This window comes from Crocuta crocuta, unplaced genomic scaffold, assembly GCF_008692635.1.
Source record: "Crocuta crocuta isolate KB4526 unplaced genomic scaffold, BGI_CrCroc_1.0 scaffold145, whole genome shotgun sequence".
Classification (NCBI taxonomy): Eukaryota; Metazoa; Chordata; class Mammalia; order Carnivora; family Hyaenidae; genus Crocuta; species Crocuta crocuta.
Genome location: NW_027530857.1, coordinates 302,517 through 314,023, shown reverse-complemented (window position 1 = coordinate 314,023; position 11,507 = coordinate 302,517). Strand labels below are relative to the sequence as shown.

Below are 11,507 nucleotides of genomic sequence, written 5' to 3'. Positions count from 1 at the left end.
AGCGACAGCGGCGTCTTCTCGGCGGCCTCCTTGCCGTTCTCGAAGACGTCATCAGGCAGGTTAGCCTGTGGCCAAAGGAGATCCCGTTAGTATTTCACATGTGTTTAATGTTTGTTTGTTTTTGAGAGAGAGTGAGGGACAGGGAGAGAGGGGGACACAGAATCCGAAGCAGGCTCCAGGCTCTGAGCGGTCAGCACGGAGCCCGACGCGGGGCTCGAACCCACCAGCCGTGAGGTCGTGGCCTGACCTGAAGTAGGACGCTTAACCGACTGAGCCGCCCAGGTGCCCCTCATGTTATTATTTTAAATACAAATGACGTGCTTGGTGTGGTTTGTTTCCAGACAAGATGCAAGGCCATTCAAATAAACCACCAGCAGTTTCATGATATTAACGTTCCATTTGTTGATTGTGTGTGTGTGTGTGAATGTGTAGTGTGTGTGTGGTTGTGTGTGGGGGGTTGTGTGGTGTCTGGTTGTGTGTGGTTGTGTGTGTGGTTATATATATGTCGTTGTGTGGTGTGTGTGTGGTGTGTGTGGTTGTGTATGGTTGTGTATGCTTGTGTGTGTGGTTGTGTGTGTGTGGTTATGTATGTGTGGTTGTGTGGTGTGGGTGTATGGTTGTGTGTGCATGCGGTTGTGTGTGCGCGTGTGGTTATGTATGTATGGTTGTGTGTGGGTGGTTGTGTGTGTGCGTGTGGTTATGTATGTGTGGTTGTGTATGGTTTGGGTGGGTTGTGTGGGTGTATGGTTGTGTGTGTGGTTGTGTGTGTGCCAAGAGAAAACAAAGCCCTTCTGAAACGATTGCTGGTGTTGAATCTGGGTGCAAGTTCATCACACTATTCTTAGGCCTAACATTGTCAAGAGAAAGGGCTGGGGAAGGGGAGACCAGAGAGCCTGTTTCCTAAATCGCAGGACCGCCCGGGATCCGGCAGCCGCGCTCATGAACACCACCACCACTTTTCGGGCATTTATCTTCGAGGACTTTGCAACGTTCATGCCATTTCACTCAAAAGATAAGATGCTATAAAAAACAAAAAGATGCCGATGCTTTGTTCTGCTTCAGTTCTCATCCATTATCTTAAAACAATCTCTACCCACCAATCCTGAGCCCTTGAAAACGTTGTTAATTTGGTAACCAGGCCACAAATCATGAGGCCAGAAATATACTCGCGTAGCTCCTGTGAAAACGGGAGAGAAACGCTAATAAACTTGAGCGTCTCCCGGGATTTCATCAGAGCTCTTGAGGTGTCTAGAAACACCCAGCCCTCTTGTCAAGCCCACCAGGCCGGTCAAGTACACTCTGTGATCCATGAAGCAGAGCTCAGAAGGGAGAGAGGCTCCAAATATCCAGGTAACCAAGGCAATTACTTCGTGCGGGCATTAAACTGATTTCTAAGTCGGTTTTCCCCACGCTGCGGGCCGTGTCCTGTCTCGGTGCCAGGGCTGCTTGGCGGAAAACGTTTTCTGGTTATTCGAGATCAACTCTTTCAAAATGGGTAATTCCTCCTGGGTTCTGGGTTTGATATTTTAAGTAAATGGTAAGCACCAAGCTAAGGCCTGATTGCATCTGGGGCAGGGAATGATCGTAACAGTGCTGGCAGTGAGCCCGGGAAACACACGTTCCAGCCAGTGAAAGGGGAGCAGAGCTGCAGGGCTGCGGCCGCCGGACCCCGGCACCTGCTAGGTCAACCCAAACCTTCTCTTCTCATCTGGTTGGGGGGCAGCTAATTTTAGCCCCAGGGTGAGACGTGTCACGGGGCGCCAAGGGACCTCTGCAGGCTCAGCGTCGCCTCTAAAGAATGTTTCTTGCGTGGATGGTCCCTGAGAGTGCTGCACACGGTCCTGGGGGGTGGGGGGCGGGAGCAGTCCGGGAACCCCTTCAGGAGCTGCGGGGGAGCAGGGGGGCTCCGTGGGTTCCTCTGGCGTCCTCTGCCCTCCTCCCGCCCCACACCTTGCACCTCTAGGAGAGAGAAACGGCGAGCTTCTGGTAGGAACGGGGGAGGGCTGCTCCCTGGACTTCTCGGAGGGCGACCCGCAGGCATCTCACAGACCCCCTGGGCCCCTGCAGCTCCGGGGGAGGAGGCGGCACCGGCTAAGGCGGGGGGCGGGTGGCTCAGTCAGGGTTCTTGTTCAAAGTCCAAAGTGCTCGCCAGCCATTTCTCTCGGGCCTCATGGGCCCAAACGCAATGCGCACCCACGTGAGTGGCCGATATGGAGGTAGACTAAGCTGAGACGCTCTGCTGCGCCAGGGGGGCGAGCCTACAGACAGGCACACACAGAACGAGGCGTGTGTGCGATAACGGAGGTGGGACCCCGGCCCGGAGATGCCTGCCGCCTGGGAAACTGGCTCCCGGGGCTCAGCCCTGCGGGGGGGGCGTAGGCGAGGAGGAGGAAGTGCATTCGAGAAGGAACAGTGTGTGCACAAAGATGGCAGCTTCTGAAGGGCGTGGAGGAGCTGGAGAATGGGGGTGGGGAGGTCAAGGGGCCCGGGCAGAGGACAAGAATGGCTAATGTCAGGTGTGGAAAGTGGGGCTGAGGCCGGATGGGAAGAGTCGCTCTGCGGTATCTGCCTTTATCCAAACAGCTATTGGAAGCCATCGAGCTTTTTCGACTCTTGCTCTTGTTTAAATTATGCTATTAAAATCTCTACCAACGCCCTCCACAACTTAAAACACGTGACCATGTGTATACACGTGATGTCCACAGTTAGGTATACAACTGATCTGCTATAATCGGTTTTTCGTCCGGGTGTTCAGGCACATTTTCCTTATACTGTCTTTCTGTTTTTCTTGGAAACTCCACTGCTTTAGCTTGGTCCTTGTCACCTGTGTTTTGTAATTCAACAAATTAGATGCAATTATTATGATTATTAACCAGAAAACTTTTTAGTCCTTTCTGGACATTCGAAGATTACTTCTTCCCCCCAAAGATGACTTTTATATGTCCATAAAGGACAGAATATTCCATGCATGTATGTACACATGTGTACGTGCGTCCTCTCTTATGACAACGTCTCCTACATATAATGTAGGTTACATGTTGCATTCCTGACGACAAATGAAAGCGTGTCTTTTACAGAGGCAGGAGAAAATTAACAAACACTATGATAAACTAAAGCTAAGAACCTCTTTAAATAAAAACATCCCTAGTAAATTGGTAAGAGTCCTTCTGACCTCCTCCAAAGCCAGTTTTTGAGCTTACTCAAATGCTGAGTGCATCTGAATGCCAAAAGGCCTAAAGACTATCATCAGTGATAAACTAGTTGAACTTGGGAAGGAACATCTTCTTTGACCGCAAGCAAGCGTAATTGTATTTTTCAGAGATGGAGATCTTGTTACCATGGATATCTGTGCCCCGGCAGAGAAAAGTCACAGCACAAAAGCAGGGCTCGCAGTAGAGAGGGACAAAGGGCCTGGCGGACAGAGGCACATGCGTGACCCAACTTCCCAACCCGGCGACAGGACGGCTGTCACCGTGACCCTGTGAACACGGCGGGGAAGCAGGTGAAACAGGGGACACACCACAGCACACGTGCCAGCAGCCCCAACGGCAAGCACCTCGCAGCGGGTGGGCCACCCACACTCACGTAAAACTCTAGCCCGGCCTTGGGTCGCAGCCTGAGGGAGGGCAGGTCACTGAGGGAGCGGCTGCAGTGCAGCTTGGCCAGGAAAGTGTCCTGCAAGACACCCAGGACGGACAGCCGCCGCGGCCTGTCCGCAGGAGGGTGCAGCCAGCGCTTCAAGAGTCAAAGCAAGACGGGGGGTTAGCGGGAAGCGTGGGTTAGCACGACTCGTTAGCTGCTGGGCCAGCACCTCTGTTTAAAACAAGGAGGCCTCGTGGACACCCCTCCCTCTAAAAGGCTGAGCTCAGAGAGTCTCCAGAAAGTCTGTAGGTTAGCAGAGCGATCGGTGAAGGGAGGTGGAGGAGGGGTAAAGACGGTGGGGGAGGGTGGTTACCGCCGCTGTGTGCAGATGGCCACGGGCATCTTGGAACCTGCTTTCCTTGGTTGCTACTTGATTAGGGGGAGCTTTACGATCCGCGTTATCAGGAGTTACCGAGAACCCCTAACGCCATATATCAAGCATCTCAAATACTGGGTGCAAGCCTGTCTCGGGTTCAATGTGTCTCCTCCCCAAATTGCCTTGAACTTACGAAGAAGGAGTGATCCTTCAGGGTGGGCGTCTCCGGGGTGCCCTGGCTGTACATGGACATTCTCCTCTGCAGGGCTGCCGCCTTGTTCCCGGCTCCCGAGGAGGGGGTCGCGTCTTCCACGTCAAATGGGCTGCAACACAACAGGGCCCCGTGAATGCACGTTGGTTGAGGTCACCTCTAACCCCCGGACCGCAGGCCCAGGAAGCACCTCCTTATACTAAAGTAAACTCGAAAGAGTGGGAGTTGGGCCAGTTGGGCAGGAGAGAAGCCAGGATAAAATGAGGTGGGGCAGAGGACTGAGTCCAGACCCACCCCAGGGGCCAAGATTGTTATCATGGCATTAAGGGCAATTTATCTATACACCCAGACCCTAGATACATCTGTTTCTTGGTTAATATTCAACATGTAAACAATTAATGCTTGTCCAACAGGAGATGTCGGTCTGTAAAAATTCTTTGAGCTTTGCGTTAGCGATACAAGAGAGTAACAGATGATTGTTCTAGAGAAAACAAACATAGACTCCCGTTCATTTCTGTTGACACAGAGCCTCTCGTGTGACCGGTCTGTCCGCCATCACCCTGTTTATCATCATGCCATCCAGCAAGATGAACGATCTGACCTTTGACACATCATGACTACAGAGGGCGTGGAGGGGAGGCCGGGCAGCAGGCGCCGACGGGGTTTGTGGACAAGACACCAGGGTCTTTGCTGCTCCTGTGCTTCATCCCCCATATTGGAAATGGGACCCTGAGTATCAGTGCCCCACATGTCACCCTTGCGTGGAAATACACCAGGGACACTGTCCAACGTGTGGGCAACCAGTGTTCAGTGACTTCCGACCTTTCTCATGAGGAGACTTCAGAAAACCACCTTTACCTTCACCGCTCTGACAAAAGGCTTCTCTGACCCCTTGGAGATTTTCTGTGTCAGCAGAGTGTGAAAGATACTGAGAGGTTTTCCAGAGCAGCACAGGGCACATGAGATAAAGCAGGACAGACACTATAGAGAGAACTGGGATCTTTCTGAGGGTGAAGTATCTCCTATTGGGCAGTTATTTTTCTTCCAAATTAGTTCATTTAAGAGCTATATCTTTAAAAAAAAATTTTTTAAGTTTATTTATTTATGAGAGACAGGGAGAGACAGAGTGTAAGTGGGGGAAGGGCAGAGAGAGGGAGACACAAAGCAGGCTCCAGGCTCTGAGCTGTCAGCACAGAGCCCGATGCGGGGCTCGAACTCATGAACCTGAGCCACGCAGGCGCCCCAGAGCTATATTTCTTTATATATATTGAACGGCTGAGAAGGAGGGAAGGCAGCAGAATAAACTATTTCAAATAGGAAGTAGGAGAGGAGAAGAGCGATAAGACAGAGGCTTCTCCAGCTTACGGACCTGATGATGTGCAGACCTCCCCTGTGGAGCCAGTAGCGCAGAGCCTCAGGCTCTGAGAGGTTCTGACACAGGTCTCAGTGGGACCCGAGAGTCTCCTTCTGTGACACGTTCCCCCGGGGACTCTGACGGCCCACGCACCGCCCTCTGAAGAGCACTAGTCCGCAGCACGTATTTGTAATGTGATGAAACCGAAAAGGGCCACTTACTACCAGGTGATCTCCAGGCTCAGTTTGATGGTGCCAAGGTCATTGATGTCAACGGCCACCACCTGAGGTCGGGCGGCAAACAGCTCTTTGGTCTCGCAGGTCACGCTGCCGACCAGGAGGTGAGTCGCGAGCCCTTTGAGTTCCGTGACCTGGTGAGAGAGGGACAGGGACGGCCTTACGGGGGGGGGGCCCGGACAAAGGCCAGGTACGCTTTCCCGTCTTCTGCTCGGCCCGCTCTGGGCGAAATCAGCGGTCTTCACGGTGGACTCGGGTGCAGAGGGGAGTCTGCAAGGCGGAGGGGCCGCGGGCAGAAGTCACGAACAAAGGTCCCCACCCTGCACCGGGATATGACCATGACAATACTGAACCTTGATGGAAATGAATCCCACGATCAGAGGCAGGAACACGACCTCTTCTCCGTCCCAGCTCTGCTTGCCGTTCGCTTCTATCTTGCCTTTCAGTTTCCACCTCTGCCGGCCGTACTTCATGAAAATCTGGGGGGAAGACGCCAGACCTCAGGCTGCAGGGCCCCCGCCTGACTTGCCACCCAAACTCCGAGATAAAAAGGCCAGGGAATAAATCAGCTGCTGCTCCCCCTGCTCGGTCCTCCTCGCCCCACCCCCTTCTTGTTAGTCTTTCCAGTTCCCTGGAGTCTGGGCGGAGGAGCAGATGGTGAGAGGGGACGAGGCCTCCAGGACGGGGGAAGGTCTGCTCCCCCCAGGCGGAGGGCGTGGAGGGCCTTTAGCGAAAGGTCGTCACATGTTTCCATGTTACCACGGTCACGGTGACCGGATCCTTCTCCTGGGAGAACACACGCTTCAGTACATTAGCCGTTGGACCCCCAGCTCCTTGAGCGGGAGGAGAAACCATCAGCTAAAATCTACTGAGCAGCCAGAAGCAAGAAATAAGACCTCCTCCTCCTGGATGAGGGAGACAGAACTGGACACGGACTTTGAAACCTGACAGACCCTAGGGACAGGGTCTCCAGCTGTCTTTGCTCAGACAGCGTTACTGGTTAGGGGAAGACGCTCCTCCCCCGACCGGGCCCAGGAAGAATGATCATAGATGGTTTTGGAGGAGACAGATGAAATAATTAGCGAAGGTCTCTTTTGAAGGCGGAAAAGATAAACGCCTTTTTTACTTTATGGAGTGTGTCTTTACAATGAAAGATCTAGTTAGTCGTCTTCTTGAGTCCGTGATATTTACGAGCACTCCTGATTCCGGATTGGCTCTTGCACCAGGAGAAAAGGCTGCTGTGAAGTACAACATTGGGACACTGGGGAAAATACGAATATGGATCGTATGGCAAGGGCCAATGTTAAGTCAGCTGCACTGAGAGCTGCACAATCCTGATAGGAGAGCCTGTTCTTCCATTTTTAGGAAAATAATTATGGGGCGAAAGGTCATGATGTCCATGCTTTGGTCTAAAATGGTTCAGCAAAATAACGATCATAGTAGTATTAATAAGGCCAATGTGGCATTATGTTAAAAATTGTTGTCTGGATGAAAAGCGTGTGGGGGTCTTCACCTCCAAACTTTCTCATTGGCTTCATTTTTCCCCCCAAATAAACAAATGTAAAAGAAAAAAAAAAAGGCAATGTAAGAAGCCAAATAATGGCAACTGACTCCTGCCCCTCAAATCCTCAGTTCCCAACCCGCAGACAGACATGGTACTTACTTCATATTGGTCTCCAGGACAGAGGCGAGCAAAACCAGCCAGACCTGTAAGCGTGCAACAGGGACCTGAGGGGCAGCACGGATTTCCCCGTCCAAACCCACACCGGTGCGCTAATAAACCCCAAGTGTCAGACCTTTGTGAAAGCTCGTGGAATAGTTTTGGGGGACCACCCGAGGGGACCGCTGCGAATCCCATCTACTAAAGCTACAGAGAGTACTCCTGACTGGGTTAATCAAAGATGGTGCTTTCTGGGGCAAAGAAGTCTGTTCGGCAGGGGCTAGAACTCTATGAAGCTTTGGCCAGCTGGAAGTCCACTCAGACCCCAGGATCAGAGAGAATCAGGGCCAGAAAGATACATTCATTTATTTACCCCAAATATTCCCATGAAAATAAACTACTCTCTTGTTTTTCCTTCTGTCCTAAAGATTGGTGATTGCTGCTAAGAGCCTCTCACTTGGGCGAAGATTCCGTGTGCTTAGTCTGTCTCCCTCGCCTCTCCCCAGTTCACTTATTCCTGTGTTTCCCCTTCCCTATTTACCCAGCATAATGATAATAGATAGGTCATTGTAACAGATAACGATAACTAGATGGCATAACACACCGTCTAATGTGTTATGAAATCACATAAGATGGATTATCATCGATACAAAGCCAGTGATTAAGAACACAAAACCCAGCCAACCAAATGACAACAACCCACACTCCCCACGTGGAGATGGGGCTTCCCTGTGCTCACGCCATCAGCACGCCCTCCCTGGCTGGATCCGCTCGACCTGAGATCCAACCACATCTCTGGTGTAGCAGCAAGGATAAATCATGTCAGGCACTGTTGTGGGACATCTCAGGGACCCTGAATTTAATCAGTCTTTTTCTTTCTTTCTTTCTGTAGATATCTATTGAGACTTCCTGTGGGGAGGGATCTGTGCATTGGGGTAATGATCTGGAAATTAAAAGAGATGTTACCGATACCAAGAAGATAGAATAAAATGTGATTGAAGTCCACAGGGATGAAACAGACCTGGACCAGAGGCAGTAAGAAGAGTTAAAGCAGAAGGTGACTTCTGTTTTATTTACCAGGGAGCCTACTCTAGGTATCAACTGCAATTTCATCACCTCTAAACATGGAGAGGGGTGGTGGGCGGGGGGGAGGGTTGTGTCACAATCTCCACCTCAAAGAGCTATTTGTTAAGACAAGTGATGGCCTCTAGTCCATAGTACATGCCTAATACAGAGTAATGATTATATATTCAGGAATGGAGTCATACTATTCATTCATTCCTCTGTTCGTTCATAGTTTATTTTGAGACAGAGACAGAGAGAGCACAAGCAGGGGAGGGGCAGAGAGGAGAGACAGAATCCCAAGCAGGCTTTGAGCCTGATGTGGGGCTTGAACTTGTACGAACCGTGAGATCATGACCTGAACCAAAACCAAGAGTCAGACACTCAACTGACTGAGCCCCCCAGGCGCCCTGGGTCATACTATCTATGGAGCATGTGCCATACGTAGCTCATTTATAAGACGTTATCTATATGAAAAGATAGCAAATCCATACACATCAGCCATGGGAACAGCAATGGAGAGATAGTAAAAGGAGATTTTTGTCCATGTTTTGATTTTTTTTTTAAAATGTTTTATTTATATCTAGGAGAGAGAGAGAGACAGCGTGAGCAGGGGAAGGTCAGAGAGAGAGGGAGTCACAGACTGAAACAGGCTCCAGGCTCCGAGCTGGCAGTCAGCACAGAGCCCGATGCGGGGCCCGAACCCACAAACCGCGAGATCATGACCTAAGCAAAAGTTGGACGTTTAACCGACTAAGCCACCCAGGCGCCCCCTCCATGTTTTGAATTTTTATAAGAATGTGTTACTTAGGTATCATTCAACAAAAACTCTATCTCATTTGATGCAGGCTAGTTTCTTGGAGGAAGGTAGTATTTGAACAAGAGAATTTCACCATAGGCAAATGAAGGCATGAATAAGCGGGCTCTTCTGGGCAGCGGGAGTGGCTCTATTCACCCATCAGTATTTCTAGAATGCCTACTGTGTGTCAAGCACGATAAAGTTGTGGGGAGGAAGATACGCACATCACATGGGCGCCATAAATGTAGGAGACTAAACTTGTCAGTGGAGGCTTATCTGTAATCCTGCGTCTGTTTCCATGCCAACCATAAAGCAAAGTCTCTTACCCCAACAGGGACCTGAAGACACAGTTTTAATCAAGAAACAAATTTAATAAGAATGGGCAAAAATCTTTAGCACTGTCTCATTTTCTATGAAAAGAAACAATATAGTTTTATGATAAAGAACTCCAGTTCAGAATTCACTACAAACAGTTATACACCATGGAGTATTACTGAGCCATACAAAAGGATGAGATCTTGCCACCTGTGACAACATGTTTGGAGCTAGAGGGCGTGAGGCTGAATGAAATAAGTCAGGCTGAGAAAGACAAATACCGTATGATTCCATTTATATGTGGAATCTAAAAACAAAACAAATAAACAAAAAGCCGAAGTAGGCCCATAAATACTAAGAACAAACTGATGGGTTCCAGATGGGAGGCAGCTGAGGGTGAGCCAAGTTGGGGAAGGGGAGAGTGGGAGGTACAGGCTTCCAGTTATGGAATAAGTCATGGGGATAAAAAGTAGAGCAAAGGGAATATAGTCAATGATGTCGTAACAGTGTTCTATCAGAAACAACGATAGCTACAGTCACAGGGTCACAGTATAACATATAAACTTGTAGAATCACTATGTTGTACACCTAAAACTAATAGAATATTGAGTGTCTATACTGAACTATACTTCAATTTAAGAAAAGAATTCAGTACAAATGTTTAGCTATCTTTAATAAGCTATTATTATATATTAATTATATTGTAATTAATATAATTATTAAAATAATTATCTCTGGTAAGGTGAAATTATGAGGAAAGTTAAATGTTTGGCATTCAATAGTGATTTTTACTGGGTTTCTTCAAATATCATGTGTTTATTTTATAAGAAAAAGACATGAAAAAGATCACATATGTTGGTTGGTGGGCAGCATATATGCAGAGAAAAGGGTGTTTGGATACACATGACAATTTTTACACTTAGAGCGATGACATTATGACTTAAAGCATTTTTGGTGTGTTTGCCAATATTTAAAAAAATGAGAAGGCACCATTTAAAAAATTTAAAGCTGATTNCCCGCACAGGACGTCCATACGGCCAACGGACCCCTTGGTGACTCAGTATCCTCCAGCTGCTGTTTATGACCTTTGAGTTCTTAACTGTTAATTGTTTTTATATTTAATTGCTTTTATATTCATTGTTTTCATATTAGCGTAAGCATGATTTTACCCGTGTAAAGATTATGGGGATGGTATCACACAGCACATCTTGCCTTCTACTCATGGCCGGGTAAGCTGTGAGGCTGTAGAGTGAATGAGTGCCCTTCACCTGTCCAAGAGGCACCGCCACGGGTAAGAGAACAGGGAAGGTGCATTTCGGCTTAAAAAGGCACCCGCTGTTACCACTGTCTGTCAGTAGATGGCAGCAACTCCCCACCGCCTTCTGCCTCCTTCCCCACAGAGCCCGGCCACCTAGGGCTGTTCCAATAATTAGAACATAATGAGCCACTTTAACAGATTTACTGAAATAAGAGCAGAATTTAAAAAGTCAGTTTTCCCTAGTCATTTTCTGGAGGATTTAGTCTTTTTTTTTTTAATACTTCGGGGGGAAAAAAAGCACAATTGGTTTTTACAAATCAGAAGAGGTTAGATGTGCTGATTATAAGAAAATCCAAAGTGCCCTTTAAAGCCCACGCAAATTAGTTCAGGTTTCATCTGTTGCAGGTTTACCTGTGCAAATACAACAGGAGCCTGGTTAAAAAACAAAACAAAAAAAAAACCCCACCCCAAGCTGACCTGGTATCAGTGCTAGATCAAAGTGTGTAAAGGGGAAAATCCTTTGAAGGTTTTTTTCTTTCCCTTTCAAAATTACCGGAAATTTCATATCCGAAGAGCTTATCCAAATGGGAGAAAGGTACTTGGTAGTGATGTTTTTGCGCTTATAAGCCCATGTTATTAAAGCAAAATTTCTTG

The 11,507-nt window shown here is 48.7% G+C and overlaps 1 protein-coding gene across 1 annotated transcript in view; it reads right to left on the bottom strand.

The window, feature by feature from the left end:
* Nucleotides 1–11,507, bottom strand: part of RIPOR2 (RHO family interacting cell polarization regulator 2) — a 225,301-nt gene that overhangs the window by 31,114 nt on the left and 182,680 nt on the right. Inside the window, exons 9-14 of the mRNA XM_077769590.1 lie at nucleotides 7,423–7,466; nucleotides 6,113–6,238; nucleotides 5,745–5,893; nucleotides 4,152–4,281; nucleotides 3,473–3,735; nucleotides 2,263–2,362 (exon numbers count right to left, since the gene is read on the bottom strand). Coding sequence (XP_077625716.1) covers nucleotides 2,263–2,362; nucleotides 3,473–3,735; nucleotides 4,152–4,281; nucleotides 5,745–5,893; nucleotides 6,113–6,238; nucleotides 7,423–7,466 — 812 coding nt within the window. The remainder of the gene's footprint in view (nucleotides 1–2,262; nucleotides 2,363–3,472; nucleotides 3,736–4,151; nucleotides 4,282–5,744; nucleotides 5,894–6,112; nucleotides 6,239–7,422; nucleotides 7,467–11,507) is intronic.